Source organism: Labeo rohita, chromosome 19 (assembly GCF_022985175.1).
Source record: "Labeo rohita strain BAU-BD-2019 chromosome 19, IGBB_LRoh.1.0, whole genome shotgun sequence".
NCBI classification, from domain to species: domain Eukaryota; kingdom Metazoa; phylum Chordata; class Actinopteri; order Cypriniformes; family Cyprinidae; genus Labeo; species Labeo rohita.
The window spans coordinates 13,605,714-13,624,247 of record NC_066887.1 but is presented as its reverse complement, the minus strand read 5'-3'; the positions used below and the strand labels follow the sequence as shown (position 1 = coordinate 13,624,247).

General features: G+C 38.5%; 1 protein-coding gene across 1 annotated transcript in view; it reads left to right on the top strand.

Moving 5' to 3' along the window:
* Nucleotides 1–18,534, top strand: part of macf1a (microtubule actin crosslinking factor 1a) — a 213,889-nt gene that overhangs the window by 183,051 nt on the left and 12,304 nt on the right. Inside the window, 31 exon segments of the mRNA XM_051136559.1 lie at nucleotides 377–448; nucleotides 450–462; nucleotides 544–770; nucleotides 1,487–1,693; nucleotides 2,324–2,551; nucleotides 2,779–2,997; nucleotides 4,215–4,418; nucleotides 5,247–5,472; nucleotides 5,567–5,793; nucleotides 6,322–6,444; nucleotides 6,535–6,636; nucleotides 6,721–6,822; nucleotides 6,905–7,078; nucleotides 7,273–7,428; nucleotides 7,514–7,711; nucleotides 7,965–8,093; nucleotides 9,701–9,883; nucleotides 10,004–10,159; nucleotides 10,249–10,455; nucleotides 10,542–10,661; nucleotides 10,753–10,922; nucleotides 11,022–11,181; nucleotides 13,393–13,587; nucleotides 13,671–13,943; nucleotides 14,035–14,223; nucleotides 14,329–14,440; nucleotides 15,002–15,156; nucleotides 16,236–16,398; nucleotides 16,485–16,639; nucleotides 16,716–16,790; nucleotides 17,549–17,566. Coding sequence (XP_050992516.1) covers nucleotides 377–448; nucleotides 450–462; nucleotides 544–770; nucleotides 1,487–1,693; nucleotides 2,324–2,551; nucleotides 2,779–2,997; nucleotides 4,215–4,418; nucleotides 5,247–5,472; nucleotides 5,567–5,793; nucleotides 6,322–6,444; nucleotides 6,535–6,636; nucleotides 6,721–6,822; nucleotides 6,905–7,078; nucleotides 7,273–7,428; nucleotides 7,514–7,711; nucleotides 7,965–8,093; nucleotides 9,701–9,883; nucleotides 10,004–10,159; nucleotides 10,249–10,455; nucleotides 10,542–10,661; nucleotides 10,753–10,922; nucleotides 11,022–11,181; nucleotides 13,393–13,587; nucleotides 13,671–13,943; nucleotides 14,035–14,223; nucleotides 14,329–14,440; nucleotides 15,002–15,156; nucleotides 16,236–16,398; nucleotides 16,485–16,639; nucleotides 16,716–16,790; nucleotides 17,549–17,566 — 4,938 coding nt within the window.

The window sequence follows — 18,534 nt, the reverse complement described above, 5'->3', positions numbered from 1 at the left end:
CTGTAAATGTATCAAAACTTAATTTTTGATTAGTGGTATGCATTACCAAGAGATTCATTTGGACAACTTTAAAGGTGATTTTCTCAATATTTAAATTTTTTTTTGCACACTCAGATTCCAGATTTCCAAATAGTATCTCGGCCAAATATTGTTCTATCCTAATAAACCATACATCAATGGAAAGCTTATTTATCCCAGCTTTCAGATGATGTATAATTCTCAATTTTAAAAAATTGACTCTTATGACTGATTTGTGGTCCAGGTCACAAATAAATACTCAAAAGAATTGCATATACCAGTGCATTTTATTTTATTTTAAATCCATTTGAATTATGTTCAGAGTTAACTTTTACTGTATACTGCTGGTGCCCTACAGGCTCTTAATGAAGAGATTATCAGCAGGAAGAAGACCGTGGACCAGGCCATTAAGAATGGACAGGCTCTGCTTTAAACAAACCACTGGTACTTTTCCATCCAAGTTTGTGTGTTCCTTGGTGTATCAACATAGTCCTGCTCTGATTGATCATTTTTGATCTGTGACAGGTGAGGAGGTGCTGTTAATTCAGGAAAAGCTAGATGGCATCAAAAGCCGCTATGCAGAGATGACAGCGGGCAGCAGCAAAGCCCTCCGTACTCTAGAACAGGCCCTTCAGTTGGCCACGCGATTCGCTAGCTCACACGATGACATCAGCCATTGGTTGGATAGCGTGGAGGCGGAGCTTAACAACGTTGAGCCCGACACAACGCCAGCCTATCAGGACAGACAAAGGGTGAGGATGTCTACTGTTACCTTTTTTTAAAGTACACTACCAGTCAAAAGATTTTGAACAGTGAGATTTTTTTTTGTTTTTTTAAAGAAGTCTCTTCTGCTTACTAAGCTTGCATTTATTTGATCCAAAGTACAGCAAAAACAGTACAATTTTGAAATATTTTTACTATTTAATATTTACTATTTACTGTTTTCTATTTGAATATATTTTAAAATGTAATTTATTCCTGCAATTTCAAATCTGAAACAGCTGAGTAGATTTTTTTCGGGTTTCTTTGATGAATAGAAAGTTCAAAAGAACAGCATTTTTTGTAACATTATAAATGGTTTTATCATCATATTGACAGTAATAATAAAAAAATGTTTTTTTGAACAGCAAATCAGCATATTAGAATGATTTCTGATGGATCATGTCACACTATAGACTGGAGTAATGAAATAGTAAAATTAAAGAGTAAAAATATTTCAAAATTGTACTGTTTTTGCTTTACTTTGGATCAAATAAATGCAGGTTTGGTGAACAGAAGAGACTTCTTTAAAAAAACATTACAAATCTTACTGTTCAAACACTTTTGACTGGTTGAGTAGTGGTGAAACACTTTTTACATTTACTACCTTCTCTTAGATCATGTACAGCTATTTTCGTTTTTACTAACTCACATTGATTTATTTTATTTCCTCATCCATTATTTTATATTGTGTTTATATTTCGCTCAGGAGCTGAAGTGCGTGTCTGCTGAGAAGAGGTTAGTTCTGGACACAGTAAATGAAGTGGGTAGTGCTTTACTGGATCTGGTGCCCTGGCGTGCACGGGAAGGCCTGGACCGCCTGGTTGCTGATGCTAATCAGCGCTACCGCCAAGCCGATGAGACCATTACACAAAGAGTGCAGTTAGTGCAGGCTGCCATCCAAAGGTCACAGCAGGTACTGCAACAATTACTATACATATATATGTATGGTCAACAAAGAACCAAAACCTAAACTTACTTAAAATGTAACGTTATGTTACTTATTACTTAAATTACTTAAAGACCCTTGTTCATCTTCGGACCACAAAGATACTTTTGATTAAATCTGAGAGCTTTCTGACCCTGCATAGACAGCGACACAACTGACACGTTCAATTCCCAGAAAGGTAGTAAGGACATTGTTAAAATAGTCCATGCAACATCAGTGTTTTTTAAGAAGCTACGAGAATATTTTGCAAAGAAAAAAAAAATAACTTTATTCAACTATAATTATTGGACTATTTTAACAATGTCTATACTACCTTTCTGGACTTTGAACATGTCAGTTGCGTTGCTGACTATGCAGAAAGCTCTCGGATTTCATCAAAAATATCTTAATTTGTGTTCTGAAGATTAATGAAGGTCTTACAGGTTTGGAATGACATGAGGGCGAGTAATTAATGAAAAAAATTTCATTTTGTGGTGAACTTTCCCTTTAAGCAAAGTTTGATTTAGGATGCTCTGTCCATGTTGCCTTCTTGAATTTGTAAATATTTTTGTCATACTTCTTCTTTTGACAGTCTATTTGTGTGTGTTATTGTTTCAGTATGAGGAGGCAGTTGATGCAGAGCTGACGTGGGTCGGAGAGACAGAGAGGAAGCTGGCGTCTCTGGGGCCTCTGAGTCTGGAGCCTGATGTGACTGTGGCTCAGCTCCAGGTGCAAAGAGCCTTTAACATCGACATCATCCGTCACAAAGACACCGTGGATCAACTCCTGAAGACACGAGAGGACATCCTGGAGAGCTGCAGTGAACAGCAGAGAGAGGCTTTGAAGGTTAGAGACAAAGAAGAGAGAGGGGGAGGTGGCAAAATAAACTGTATAATTATTCCTCTGCGAAAGGTTAGGTCAGGAAAATTGAATCGTTGTGACTCATGAATTTTCTGACGGAGATTTGATTTGTTGAGTCATGTTTGGGCCAAACAACTGTGGAAGCTTGTTTTCGGTCTTTAAAGATTTATTCGATTGACCCCGATAAAACCTCTTTCTTCTTTCTCCTATAGGTGAAGACAGACTCTTTAAGTGCCCGTTATGAAGCAGTAAATCAGAGTCATGCTGAGCGCTTCTCAGCATTAGAACAGGCTCAGGTGCTGGTAGCACGGTTCTGGGAGACATATGAGGAACTTGAACCCTGGCTGGGTGAGACAGAGACTCTGATTACCCAGCTACCACCTCCAGCCATTGACACAGAAGCGCTCAGACAACAACAAGACCAGATGAGGGTGAGTAGGCAGAATGTAGACAGTAAGCATACTTTTGCTCCTTTGTGGTTATGTGATGCATTTAAGTCATGTCGGAAAGATTGTTTTCATGTGTTGAACTCATGAACATCACTATAAAGTCTTAATTACAAGTGAGGATTTTCTCTGTATTTGAGTTTCCAAGTTTGAGTCTTGTCAGTGAGAAAACTTCTTAGACACAGTGGATGCAGCATCTGTATTAATGGAAAATGTTAAAATTAATGCGTTTTCCATTTACAAGTAAAATATCTAACTTGGATGCACAAAATCCAATGTATTGTACAATTACAATATATAACGATTCAAATTACAGCATCTTCACGAATTGAATAAAAATGCAGTTGAGGTCAAAAGTTTACATACACCTTACAGAATCTGCAAAATGTTAATTATTTTACCAAAATAAGAGGGATCATATAAATAAGATATTATTTATATGAATAAGATATTTCACAGGGAAACACAATGCATTAAGAGCTAGAGATTTAAAAAACTTCAGAGTAAATTGAACTTATTTTGTCTTATGGGAAAAATGTAAGTATCTTCTGTAGCTTCTAAAAGGCAGTACTAAATGAATTTTTTTTTTTGTCAAAATAAGACAAATTTACACATCTTCATTATGTTCAGAAGTTTACACCCCTGGCTCTTAATGCATATTTTTTTAGTTCTGAAGCATCAGTGAACATTTTTTTTGTGGGACCTGAAGGATTTTTCTGAAGAACAGCGGGCAGTTTAACTGTTCAGGACAAACAAGGGACTCATGAACAACTATCACCAAACAAAAAAGAAAAAAAAAACAGCTGTGGATTATTGGGGTAACAACGCAGTATTAAGAATCAAGTGTATGTAAACTTTTGCACGGGGTAATGTTTTATAAATTCAACTACTGTTTTCTCTTGTGGACTATATGTAAACATCTTTTACATGAGATATCTTATTCAGGTCAGTACAAAATAAAAAATAACATGCATTTTGTAATGCAAAACATGCCATTTTGCAAGGTGTCTGTAAACTTTTGACTTCAACTGTATAAAAAAGCAAAAATGCGAGCCATTGCCATCTTGCTCCTGACATAATTACGACTTCCCAACTCATAAATATGTGCTTGCATGCACCAGTAGACACCACAGAACTCCATTTTTAAATTTAATGTCATATGTATTGTCATCACATGACATGTTTCATGTTTTCCTGTTTAGCTTTTGAGAGAATCCATCGCTGAGCACAAGCCTCACATAGATAAACTGCTAAAGATCGGCCCACAGCTGGCAGAACTGAGTGCCCAGGAAGGGGCAACAGTGAGACAACGTTATAATGAAGCAGAGAGACGTTACCTCAACATCAAAGAGGAGGTCAAAGGTCGAGCCACAGCACTGGATGAAGCAGTGTCACAGTCTGTCCAGGTATTTTCTGCAAAATGTTAGCATGCTTACTTTGGACTGCTGCCCAGCTTGTGATTAATTTAAAGGTTACATCAGCATTCAGCATTATACACCACAACATAATTGTGTTTTCTATTTTAAGTAACACACATCACCTTTAATTAATCATTGTTTTTGAACTAAAGCATTTTTTAAAAACATCACTGACATCTGACATCATCAGCTGCATTTTGGCTTAATGTTTGTGTTATTGATTCTTCCTGCTGGCCTGTTGCATGCTGTTGAATTAACAAATTGTACATTGTTGTTTCTCCACCTCCATCCCTGCAAACTCTATTTTACTGTAACTCCACCTATCCTACCCCTTTGCCGCAAATCCTATCACCTTCTCCTTTCTATCCCCTAAACTTCCCCCATTCTTGCTTGTTGCAACTTTCCCCTTCCCTATTACCTGCACCTTTCCCTCCCATGTCTGTTTGGTCCATCCGTCCACCCATCACTCATGATTGTGGATGTGCTGTGTGTGTCCATCCCTCCATCATCACTGCTCTCTGCAACACCCTCAGCTGGTAGAGGTAAGAGCATCATCACCCACTAATTTAACCACTGATATAACGACTGTATAGGATTGAGAATCAGGAATTTTCAGGAATTCTTTAATCCACATTGTGGATCATATATACAATTTGGTTAATTTCTTTACATTTAAAGAAAGTAGCATACAGTCCTCTACTCCTTAGCATGTGTCTGGAATAAACCTTTCCTCACTTCTCATTATGCCTGGTCCTTCTGCAGTTATTTTTGCATGGTGTAGTTGTTCTAAAAGTTGCCTTCTTTCTCTTTATTCAGTTCCATGATAAGATGGACCCTCTGTTGGAGACTCTTGAAGGTGCAGTCCAACGCTTGCGGCAGCCACCTCCAGTGGCGGCTGAGGTGGAGAAGATCCGGGAACAACTTGCGGAGCACCGGGCAACTGGACTAGAGCTGGACAAACTCCTTCCATCTTTCAGCGCTCTGTGTTCCCGAGGAGAAGAGCTCATCGGTCGCGCCCCACACGATGATCCTGCCGCCCAGGGTAAAGATCTTTGATCTGAAATGACACTATATGGTTGTATGGAATGCTTTATCCTATGTGTTTTTGTAAATCTGTAATGTTTTCCCATCTTCAGCTGTGCGTTCACGGCTCTTGCGGCTGCGCTCTCTGTGGGATGAGATCAGGCAGAGGGCAGAGGAAAGAGAAGGAAAGCTTCAGGATGTTCTAGATCTCGCCGGAAAGTTCTGGGCCGACATGGCCGCTCTGCTGAGCACACTCCGCGACTCTCAAGACATTGTGAAAGAGCTGGAGGACCCGGGGGTGGATCCTTCACTGATAAAACAACAAATAGAGGCAGCAGAGGTCAGTTCAACAAGAGAATCAGTAAAAATAAAATTTGGAAATAAAACAGAATTTGGGAAAAAATAAATAAAATGGATTTCATAGGGCCTCAAAAATGTATTTTTTTCTTAAACTTGTTAAATTAAAATAGAAAAAATTGGATGTGTTAAAAACAAATAAAATCAAGATGTAAATTGAGTTATGTCTTTTATCATGATACAAAAAAATAATAAAACAAAAAAAATCCCTTAAGAACTGTTGCATTCAATTTAAGAATAAATTCTTGGAACTGAGGAACAATGTAATATAATAATGTAAAAGAAAAATGTAATATCAATGTTCACAGTTTCTTTTCATAAAGAAAGTTAGACAACAATCAGCTTGGTAATAATCACAGCAGAAATACTGTAAATAGGGTAGATAGGGAGTCAAGCACAGTTTAGTAAAACACTCCTTAATGGGATTTTAGAGTCAAACAGACTACATAATATTGTGTGAAGACAACGATCTCAAGAGAATGTAGTCATGATGTTTTTGTCTCACACTCAGGCCATTAAGGCAGAGACAGATGGGCTGAGGGAAGAACTGGAGATCGTACGAACACTTGGAGCTGACCTCATCTTTGCCTGTGGAGAGACTGAGAAACCAGAGGTCAAGAAGACCATCGATGAGGTAAGAGGGTAGAACAGTAATAAGCAATGTAGGGAACGCCCTACTTCACTCACATTTGCACAAAACATCACCATGTTGTTTGATGTTCAGATGAACGCAGCCTGGGAAGGCTTGAACCGCACATGGAGAGAGAGAATGGAAAGACTGGAAGAGGCCATGACTGCCTCTGTGCAGTACCAGGATGCTCTTCAGGTGTCTATCACTCTATCACAAAATCTGCCCTGATTGGTCAAACCAACTGTGTGTTTACAATCACTGCTTTTTATATCTCCACAGGGCATGTTTGACTACTTGGACAATGCTGTCATCAAATTGTGTGACATGCCAGCTGTAGGAACAGACCTCAGCACCGTTAAACAACAGATCGAAGAGCTCAAGGTTCGAATCAGACTTTGTCTGCTAATATCTCTCAAATCATGTTGAGAAAAAGATTGACCCTTTTTCTTTTTACATGACACAGCAATATAAAGTGGAAGTTTACCAGCAGCAGATTGACATGGAGAAGCTTTGCCACCAAGGAGAGCTGCTGCTCAAAAAAGTGAGCGACCAAACAGACCGAGACATGATTCAAGAGCCTCTCACTGAGCTACGCCACTTGTGGGACAACCTGGTGGACAAAATCACAATCAGACAGGTGAGGAAATACACACTGAAACAGATCATTTAGACTCTAAATTCAAAAGAGCCACTTTCAGTAGCATTGTAAAATACAAACACACGCTGATAACCTTACTTTAATGCTACAAGTGCTGCATAAAACAGCCCTAGACAGGAAGACAGGAAATGCTTGTACTCTTGATTGTATTTTGACTTTGTCTTCTCTCTCAGCACAAACTGGAGGGTGCGCTGTTGGCTCTAGGTCAGTTCCAACATGCTCTTTCTGAGCTGCAGTCTTGGCTCAGTCACACTCACGCCACACTGGACACCCAGCGACCCATCAGCTCTGACCCCAAGGCCATCGAAATCGAGCTGGCTAAGCATCATGTACGTATTATTGCGCCATTTTTATGTGCTCTGCTTTTATATTTCCTTTTTAAAGCAGATTCCTTTAATCAAGCTGTCTTTGTAGGTTTTAAGAAATGACGTGCTGTCCCATCGGGCTACAGTGGAGACGGTGAACAGAGCAGGCTCTGAGCTGCTGGAGTCCAGTCCTGGAGATGAAATCAACCACCTGAGAGACCAGCTGGATGAGCTCAACCGCAGCTGGAAGAACCTTCTGCTGAAGTCTGATGAGAGGCAGAAGCTTTTGGAAGCTGCCCTGCAACAGGTGCTCTAGAAATTACCACTGCATCACTATACAGAAAGATCTGATTGAAGGCACCAATAAAAGAAACAAGTGCATTTGCATTTGTTTGTAGCCTGAAATGCATTATTTGCAATGAATTACATTCAAGTCAGTTCAATAAAATGGATGCAGTTTGGAGGGTTGCTGTGCAGCGAGAATGGTTCTCTTTAATATTGTAGTACAGGTGTTGGATCAATTAGCTCATTGTCTTTCCTCTGCATGGTTTCTGTGTCAGGCGGAGGGTTTCCATGGAGAGTTGGAGGAGTTTCTGCAGTGGCTTAGACGCACAGAGAGTCAGCTGTCCGCTGCCAAACCCACAGGTGGCCTGCCTGAGACCGCCAGAGAGCAGCTGCAGCAACACATGGTACGCAAAATGAGTTCACCTCTAGACCACTCATTAGATATCAAACCACTCGCAAATATACAACTTGTTATAGCGTTTATTTTTATATTATGCCATGTTATTTATTTAGAATTCTTTGGAATTTTAATAAATAACGTTAAATGAAAACAGTCAGGAGTAGTGATTCTTAATATTTTGAATTGGTCATTTTGGTAACACTTTACAATAAGATTCATTAGTTAACTATGTTATTTAACATGAACATCAATGACCAATACATTTATTACACTCTTTATTAATCTTTGTTAATGTTAGTTAATAAAAATACAGTTGTTCATTGTTTGTTCACGTTAGTTCACAGTGCATTAACTAATGTTAACAAACAACTTTTGAATTTAATAATGCTTTAATAAATGCTGTCGAGGTGTTGTTCATTCTTAGTTCATGTAAACTCATGTAACTGATGTTAACTAATGAACCTTTTTGTAAAATGTTAACTTTTTTTAAGTTTAAGTTTTAGAAATGTTGTGCTTTTGTTATTTCTATTACTTTTTTTTATGTCTGTTTAGCTTTAATTTATTGTTTTTGGTAATTTACTTAATTTTTTTAGTTAGTTGCCAGCATTTCTAATGTTCAATTAAGTCTGCATTTATTTGATTCAAAGTACAGCAAAAATAGTACAATTTTGAAATATTTTTACTATTTAAAATAACTGTTTTCTATTTGAATATATTTTAAAATGTAATTTATTCCTGTGATCAAAGCTACATTTTCAGCATCGCTACTTTAGTAGTCAGTGTCACATGATCCTTCAAAAATTATTCTGATTCCGATTTGCTGGTCAAATAACAGAAATGGTAGAAATTAATGTTTATTTAGCAAGGATGCTTTAAATTCATAAAAAGACATTTATATTGTTCCAAAAGATTTTTATTTCAAATGCTGTTCTTCTTCAACATAATAATAATGTTTTTTGACAAGCAAATCCGCATATTAGAATGATTTCTGAAGGATTATGTGACACTGAAGACTGGAGTAATGATTCAGTTTTAAAATCACAGGAATAAATTACATTTTAAAATATAATCAAATAGAAATTAGTTGTTTTAAATAGAAAAATGTTTCCAAATTTTTTGCTGTACTTTGGATCAAATAAATAGACTTCTTTAAAAAAACATTAATGTTACTATTCAAAAACTTTTGACTGCTAGTGTATTTCAGCTTTAATTTAATTAACAAAAACAAATTTAAGTAACACTTTACAATAAGGTTCATTAGTTAACTTTAGTTAACTATTGTAGTTAACATGAACTATAAATAAGTACTTCTACAAAATGTATTTATCTTAGTTAATTGTAATTTCAACATTTACTAATGCATTATTAAAATCCGAAGTTGTGCTTGTTAGCATTAGTTAATGCACTGTGAATTAACATGAACTAACAATGAACAGCTTTATTTTCATTAAGTAACATAAATAGTGTAATAAATGTATTGCTGTATGTGTAATACATTAACTAAGATTAACTAGTGAAACCTTACTGTAAAGTGTTACCCAGATTTTAGTAGTTTTAGTTAATAGCAACACTTTTTGATAATCAACGTATCCTGCTCTGTCCTGTTTATAGGAGCTCCAGGATCAGCTGAACCAGAGGAGTGAGCAGTATCATCGACTGCTGGATCAAGGAGAGTCTATTCTGCTGGCTAGAGGAGGGGAGGATGCTGGACCTGGTACCACCCAGACCCAACAGAACCTGGCCATGCTACAGAACAAGTGGGCCAGTCTCAATGCCAAAATGGATGACAGAAGGGTGAGGGATCCAATTAATGACCCTAAATTACAGATTGAATAATTAACAGATTAATGAAGTATCTCATTCTGCCTTCCAGTCCTAAAATGCCTCTGCCTTGGTGTCCGTCTCTTTCCACAGGGCAAACTGGAGGAAGCTGTCTCGCTGGCAACAGGATTCCAGACCTCCCTGCAGGACACCATAAACTGGCTGACACAGGCAGAGCAGACTCTCAACATGGCTCAGCCACCCAGTCTCATTCTCGACACCGTCCTATTTCAGATAGATGAGCACAAGGTTGGGCAGAAAATGTGGCTTGCTTAAGTAGTGTCCATTTTTTGCTTTTAATAAGAGGGAAATAAGTGCTTCATTCCTGTGTATTTCAGGTGTTTGTGAATGAGGTAAACACTCACAGAGAGCAGGTTCTGGCTTTGGAAAAAGCTGGGTCTCAGCTGCGGTTTGCCAGTCTCAAACAGGATGTGGTTCTCATCAAGAACCTGCTGCTCAGTGTACAAGCCCGCTGGGACAAACTGGTGCAGAGATCACTAGACAGAGGACGCCACCTGGACGAGGCCCGCAAGAGAGCCAAACAGGTACTTTATGGTTTACCTCACTCTGTCTGTGTTGCTTAGATCATGCCTTTCTCTCTGTCTAATTTTGTCTGTCTGTTCTTGTCTAGTTTCATGAGGCCTGGAGGAAACTGACAGATTGGTTGGAGGAAGCAGAGAGCAGGCTGGACTCTGAGCTGGAAATCTCTAATGAGCCTGACAAGATTAAAGTCCAGCTGGCTAAGCATAAGGTACAGCATGAATGCATTCAAACGCTTTGTGAAGTTGAAAACTTTTAGACTCGTCTCTTATGCCCTCTATCTGTTAATCACTGTACTGCAGGAGTTCCAGAAGTCTCTTGGCTCCAAGCAGCCAGTGTATGACACCACAGTGCGCTCTGGGAAGGCCATGAGAGACAAGGCCACACTGCCGGCAGACACACAAAAACTGGACAACTTGTTGGGCGAGGTCCGAGACAAATGGGACACGGTTTGTGGAAAGAGCGTGGAGAGGTGAGAAAGTCTGGTGTATGACCTCACCCATTTGGGTAATGATTTGAGTGTTGAATGTAGTGAAGAAAAGACAATAATTTGGAATGTTTTTCTTCTCAGGCAACACAAGTTGGAGGAGGCCCTTTTGTTCTCAGGCCAGTTTGCTGAGGCTCTCCAGGCTCTTGTTGACTGGCTATATCGTGTGGAACCTCAGCTCGCAGAGGACCAGCCTGTTCATGGAGATCTGGATCTGGTTTCCAACCTAATGGACTCCCATAAGGTACTCCCAAATGTTGCTTTTAAAAGTTTCAAACAGGAAATGTGAAGACTTTGAGAGTTTTGTAGTGATTTGTAGCTCAAAAGGGAAATGTATATAAATAATTACAATTATTTATGATTAATTACAATTATTTATATCAGCTGCCAGTAGTAACTGTAGCAGAATTAATTTTCCATCAACTAATCTGTTAGTCCAGCAAACATTCAGTATAATTTTTATATCAACTAAGACATTTTATGTTGTTGGCCACAGTAAATAACTTTCTTAAAGTATCATTGCATTAGACCATGTAGCTCAAATCGAAATCGTAAAAAAAAATACAAAAATTGTAATTTACAAGGCAGAATCAGAATTAAAAATCATGTAATTTGTGCACAAGAGTTTTATTAACGAAGGACTAACACATAACTAATCTAAACAAACAAACATGAAATCACTCATACATGGGGGAAGGGTCAGTGAAAAGCCATTAGAGATACAAGAAAATGTAGCTATGAAAAGAGTCAGTTAACCACCTGAGTGAAACCATCAGTGCTGTCTACAGCTTATACTAAACCTCTGTTTTGTTTAGTTAGATGTACGATACTTGCATTGCCTTGGTCGTTGAACAAGTGTCCAAATGCAGTCTCGGGTGAAAGTCTTGATGATTTGGATCAGTGGTGGTTTTGGAATCACGATCACGTTCTTCCGGGTCTGAAGAGTGATGAACTCCAAAGATGTTCTGACTCGATGGTGACTGGGAGTTTCTTCCCATGTGAAAAGTGTAGAAGAACCAAGAGCTGAGAGGAAATCCTATGATCTTTGGGGAATGGAAAGACAAGGCCGCAAGGCCTGGCGCACGCTTAGGGAAGTCCTGAAGAGTTCTAGCTCATCCTCCTCATCCTCTTAGGTTCTAAAAGAACCAATGACTGGCTGAGGCGAGTCACTCATGTGAGAAGCGTGAAGAAAACTAAAAAAACACTTAAGAGAGAAATGTCTGTTCGAGGACATTTCCATGAAGATGAATTCCAGGGTTGAGTGAAAATGTCTGGCTCTTTGTGGTCGAGAGCCACAGCTCTATATGTTGGGGCCTGTCGGGCCCGCTAGGCACGCCCCCGTACCGGCTCAGGCTTCCTGTGGGTTCCTCCACACGGGCAGCAATCTGAAGATTTTGCAGAAGAGAGTGAGAGAGAAGAAAAAGAGAGGGATGCATTTAAGGTCTCTGGAGGCTGCACCTCCAGGAGGTCCAAGAGCCAATAGTGACTTTCACTTTTGGAGGGAAAGTTTACGACTCTTTGTCTGTGAGCATGGTATTTTGCATATGTAATTCGATTGGGTGTTGATGCAAAATCTACTAAGGATTTTTAAGAGACTAATATGTTGCATAGGTATCAACATATAATATACACCATCATTTAGATCATCAAAATACGAATTCAAAGAGACTAAACATGGCATAGGTGAGTTATACTACACTAGAGATCTATCATAACAAATGCATATAACAGTGCATAATGAAAAAAACAAAATACAAGGCAGTAATAGTTAAACTATACACAATGACCTGGGGCTATGTGTGATAGGAAGGTCAATGATAGGTTTTTAATATATTTAAAAAAAACATACTTTCAATGAACTTAAATTTTGGAAGCTACCTGTGTTTAAGTTATTATTACTTAATCAAAACAACCCAACTGCAGTTTGATTGATATTATTTGTAATGCACAATAAAAAAAAAGATTTCTGAAAATAAATAAAATTTTTTGCAAATAAAAGTTTTTGCAAATAAACTCTTCACTTTCTTCAACAAATGTTCTTTTTCAGGGCTGTGAGTATTCATTTATAAAGATTTTGCTCAGTTGAATCAATTTTTACTGCTACAATCTAAAAATGTCACGTTAATGCATTTTTAATTACTGTAGCCTGTGGTCACAGTAGTCTGAAAATGTCAATACCATTAGGAAAGCCAATATACATTTTTTATATTATTTTAATTATTTTTGATTTATAGATTGATTATTAGCAGTCAAGCACAGTTACTTGCAACTTTGAAAATACATATTTTTCTGTCTGATTTTGCCTGATTTTTCTCATTGCTGCAACTCCTACTGCAATTTTTTTAAAAATATTTTTTGACCAGATTGTATCATTATTGACACAGTGAGGCTTAAATGAGACTTTCACTAGGAAAGACCATTTTTAACTGGTAGTCCTTTATTTATTTTTCCTCAGGTCTTCCAGAAAGAACTGGGAAAAAGGACAAGCAGTGTGCAGGCTTTAAAGCGGTCTGCCCGAGAGCTGATGGAGACGGGCAGGGACGACACCGCCTGGGTCAAAGTTCAACTGCAGGAGCTTAGCAACCGCTGGGAAACAGTCTGTGCTCTGTCCGTTTCAAAACAGACTCGCCTCCAGCAGGCCCTCAAACAGGTACGTCTGACTTTTTTAGAATCTGAATTGAACCAAGAGTAGTGTTGATGTTTTCTTCTGACTGTCTATTTTTTTTTCTGCAGGCAGAGGAGTTCCGCACAGCTGTTCAGATGTTGCTGGAGTGGCTGTCAGAGGCGGAGCAAACATTGCGTTTCCGGGGTGTCCTGCCAGAGGAGGTAGAGACTCTACAGGCACTACTGCACACGCACAGGGATTTCATGCAGACGGTGGAGGAGAAGAGAGTGGATGTGAATAAAGCTGCTGGCATGGGTGAAGCCATTCTAGCTGTGTGCCACCCTGACTGCATCACCACCATCAAACACTGGATCACCATCATCAGAGCTCGCTTTGAAGAGGTGTGGAGCCTGTCTAGGCTAAAAGTTAAATAAATGAAAGTCTGAAAAGCGTATATAATACAAAAGTCATTTCATAATGTTTGCTCCACAGGTGCTGACATGGGCCAAACAGCATGAGCAGCGCTTGGAAACAGCTCTGACTGAATTGCTCAACAATGCTACACTACTGGAGGAGCTGTTGTCTTGGCTGCAGTGGGCAGAGACCGCACTGGTGCAGCGTGATACTGAACCACTCCCCCAAGACATCTCTCAACTGAAGACGCTAATTACAGAGCATCAGGTGAGCGGGACATCTCTATTTATAAATGGTCACTCGGTCAATTAATATTAATTGCAGTGTTTAGTGCTTAAGGGTTTCTTAATGTTTTGTGTTTGTTTCCATCAGGTGTTTATGGAAGAAATGACCCGAAAACAGCCTGATGTTGACAAAGTGACAAAGACATACAAGAGGAAACCAGCAGAACATCCCAGCGGCCTGTCAGACAGGAGAGGGACCCGTAAGAAACTTTTTCCTCATCTGCACACATACTGCATACTAACACAAAACGTTTACATACACTACAATTCAAATGTTTGGCGTTGGAACAATTTTTTAATCACAACTACCATGTTTAAGGCCCAGAAAGGTAGTGAGGACATTGTTAAAATAGTCCATGTGACATCAGTGGTTCAAATGCAGTGTTCTAAAGATATGAGAATACTTTTTGTGCACAAAGAAAACAAAAACAACAATTTTATTTAACAATTTCTTCTTTTACCTGTCAGACTTCGAAGTGCATTCACGACACTATAATAATAATATCATAATAGTACTGTAATAAATAATTATGCTTCAAAACTTGCGATTTTCAGTTAGGTTTTAAGTGTGAATGTCTGTTTTAGAAGTCCAAACCCTAATGAATAAAGAAAAATATTTCCAATTAGAAGTGGAACATGAAGTATTTCATATTTACAGAAAATGTGTATACTGTGCATAGTATGAATACTGACATACCTCAGAATTCACTTGTTACAGTAGCATGCTATTCTGAACATATTTTTCTGTGTCTTTCTTACAGGAAAACACCAGCAGCAGCAGCAACAACAGCACTCAGTACAAGTAACCGGTGGTAACCCTCGCCTCACTCAGCTCTGCTCCCGCTGGCAACAAGTCTGGCTGCTCGCCCTCGATCGCCAGCGCAAGCTAAATGATGCTCTCGACAGGCTAGAGGAGGTATTGCATCTATTTTATTACTGTACAAAATACAGTTAAAAGTTTACACCTGCCTTTTAGAATCATTAAAATATGTTAATTGTTTTTACAAAATAAGAGGGATCATACAAAATGCATGTTATTGTTTGTTTAGTACTGACCTGAATAAGATATTTCACAGAAAAGATTTTTACAAATTGTCCACAAGAGAAAATAATAGTTGAATTTATAAAAAATGACCCGGTTCAAAGGTTTACATCCCTTTGATTCTTAATACTGTCTTGTTACCTGAATGATCCACAGCTGTGTGTTTTTTTTTTTTTAGTGATGGTTGTTCATGAGTCCCTTGTTTGTCCTGAAAAGTTAAGCTGCCTGCTGTTCTTTAGAAAAATCCTTCAGGTCTCACAAATTCTTTAGTTTTCCAGCATTTTTGTATATTTTTGTGTAAGGAAACATATGTACACATCTCCATTCTGTTCAAAAGTTTTCATCCCACAGCTCTTAATGCATGGTTTTTCTTTCTGGAGCATCAGTGAGCGTTCAAAACTTCTGTAATAGCATATGAGTCCCTCAGTTGTCCTCAGTGTGAAAACATGGATCTCAAAATCATAGTCATTGTTGGAAAGGGTTCAAATACACAAACATGCTGGAAAACCAAATAATTTGTCGGACCTAAAGGATTTTTCTGAAGAACAGCTGGCAGTTTAACTGTTTAGTACAAACAAGGGACTCATGAACAACTAAAACAATCACTAAACAAAAAACACAGCTGTGGATCATTCAGGTAACACAGTATTAAGAATCAAGGAGACGGAAACTTTTGAACCGGGTCCTTTTTAGCACATGTAAACATCTTTTATGTGAAATATCTTATTCAGGTCAGTACTAAATAAACAATAACATACATTTTGTGTGATGCCTCTTATTTTGGTAAAATAAACATTTTTAATGATTCTGAAAGGGGGATGTAAACTTTTGACCTCAACTGTACAACACTTGTACTCTTAATTTTGCTATGTACTAACAGTAAAATTATTAATGTAAAAGTCATGAAACTGGAACAGTAGAAGTAATAACTCATGATCTTTCTCCATTCTTAGCTTAAAGAGTTTGCCAACTTTGACTTTGATGTGTGGAGGAAGAAATACATGCGCTGGATGAACCACAAGAAGTCTCGAGTCATGGACTTCTTCCGACGCATCGACAAGGACCAGGATGGAAAGATCACTCGCCAGGAGTTTATCGATGGCATCTTGGCATCAAGTATGGCCACATAGACTTGCTTGCTAATTTTTCATTTTCATGTATAATTTTTTTAATGCCAGTTTAACTATTCATTTTGTTTGCAGAGTTCCCTACCAGCAAGCTAGAGATGACGGCTGTTGCTGATATCTTTGACCGAGATTGTGATGGATACATCGACTACTATGAATTTGTGGCTGCTTTGCACCCCAACAAAGATGCTTACAGACCCACAACAGATGCTGATAAGATCGAGGATGAGGTATGGACAATGGTTTGGCATGGTAATGTATTTTCATTGTGTTTGAGCTGAATTAAACAAGTTTTTTGTATTCCAGGTCACCAGACAAGTGGCCCAATGCAAGTGTGCCAAGAGGTTCCAAGTGGAGCAGATTGGAGAGAACAAGTACAGGGTGAGAATCTGGAGCCCAGTAGTAATAATCAAGCATGAATTCAAGTTTTAATGCATTTAATATGACATTTATAAGGACATATAAATGAGCTGCTTTATCACCACAACTTCTCATTCAGATCATCCCTGAGCTTGCCGTTGTAATACTACGAGTCTAACCAGCATCACACTCTTTCAGTTATATCATTATGACTAGGTCATTTTGAAATAAAGATGCCTTGGCAGTTTCATGTGTGTACGCAAACCACCATAACACTTCACAGCAACATCTGAGTATGTTGTGTGCGCTTTCCACCACCCAACTAATGATCAACCCACGAGACGTGGCTGCTGCAGTCAAGATCACTGAGATCTTTCATACTTCAACATCATTATCCTTTGGTTAATGATATTTAGCAAGACCGTTTACTAACTTTTTGCATTGCACAGGCTATGGATCCACGATGCTAACTCCACATCCTGATGTTCGTCCGCCTTTGTCTGTCTCTTTACTACTTCACCTTTTGTAGTGTCCTCATTGTGTTTGTTTTCAAGCAACCATTCACAAGCAGTCTACCCTGCTCATAACAGCAAATCACCACGCTCCCCATGGGCATTTCCTCCATTGTATGCTATCTTTAGAAATAGTTTAAAGGAAATGAATCATTATACCAGCATAAAAGGTTAATGTGTTTATGTCTGTATCTGTTATTTCACCCTTTTTTTTCTTTTCTTTCCTCTTGTTTTATTCCTCCTCCATGTGCACCGGACTTTTTGTAGTTCTTCCTTGGGAATCAGGTAAAGTGAGCTGTGTGTTTGTGACATGTCCTCTGAAATCTGTTGCCTCTGCACAGTTCCCACTGTAGAAGCTGGTCTTTTATTCTGGGGTTTTTCAGGCAGCCAGATCTAAATCAGTACGCAGGACAGTTTCTGCATGGACTAGTTAAGAATTCCCTGTGGACAGCCCACATTCTTGGCTGCTGTCTGAAATGGGGACTTCTTTAGTCCCTTCCTGCTTCCTCAGTGGGCATTTCCTGTCTGTGAGACAAAAATTGCAGTACCATTGCCAAAATATTAAACGCATTTATACACGCCTTCCAAATCCAGAGGCAAGATTTCAAAGAGTCAGCTTATGTGTTGTGGTTAAGATGTGCTTGTTGTTTTTTTTATTGAAAATGATTTATCATGATCAGGAAATGGTTCAGATTTACAGGGCTTTTTGTTATGATTTTAGGGTTTTTTGGCTTTTGGTGGAGGAAAACTATCCAATGGCTGATTTCTGGCCTGAGAGAAAATAAACCTTCAACCAAAGCAATTCTTTGAAGTAAAAAAAGGACAAACGTTCAGGGAAAAATTCCAAAGAATTGCTGTGGTGTGGTGTTTATTGTAGAGATGGGATTTGAACTGGGCAAGCTTTGACATAAATCATGTAGATATGAAAAAACGCTGGTTTTCTGCATGTGGCGGTGTGATTTTCTTCAATTTGCCTGTTGCTTTAGAATAAAATGATTAGAATGAATTAATTTGAATGTGATCTTACAGGAGCATTTCACCCATTGTTGTTCACATTGGGTGCGTTTCCATTACAGATTTGCGCAAAACCTTTGCAGTATTTTCGATAAAAAACTATTACGAAATTACAGCATTTCCATTAATCGATGTTATGCGACTAAAATGTCACTATTCCCTCTCATGATAAGTCATGATGACCATTGTTGGTAGGTTTATGTATATATCCAGCCACCGCACTAGCCATTATTTTTAAT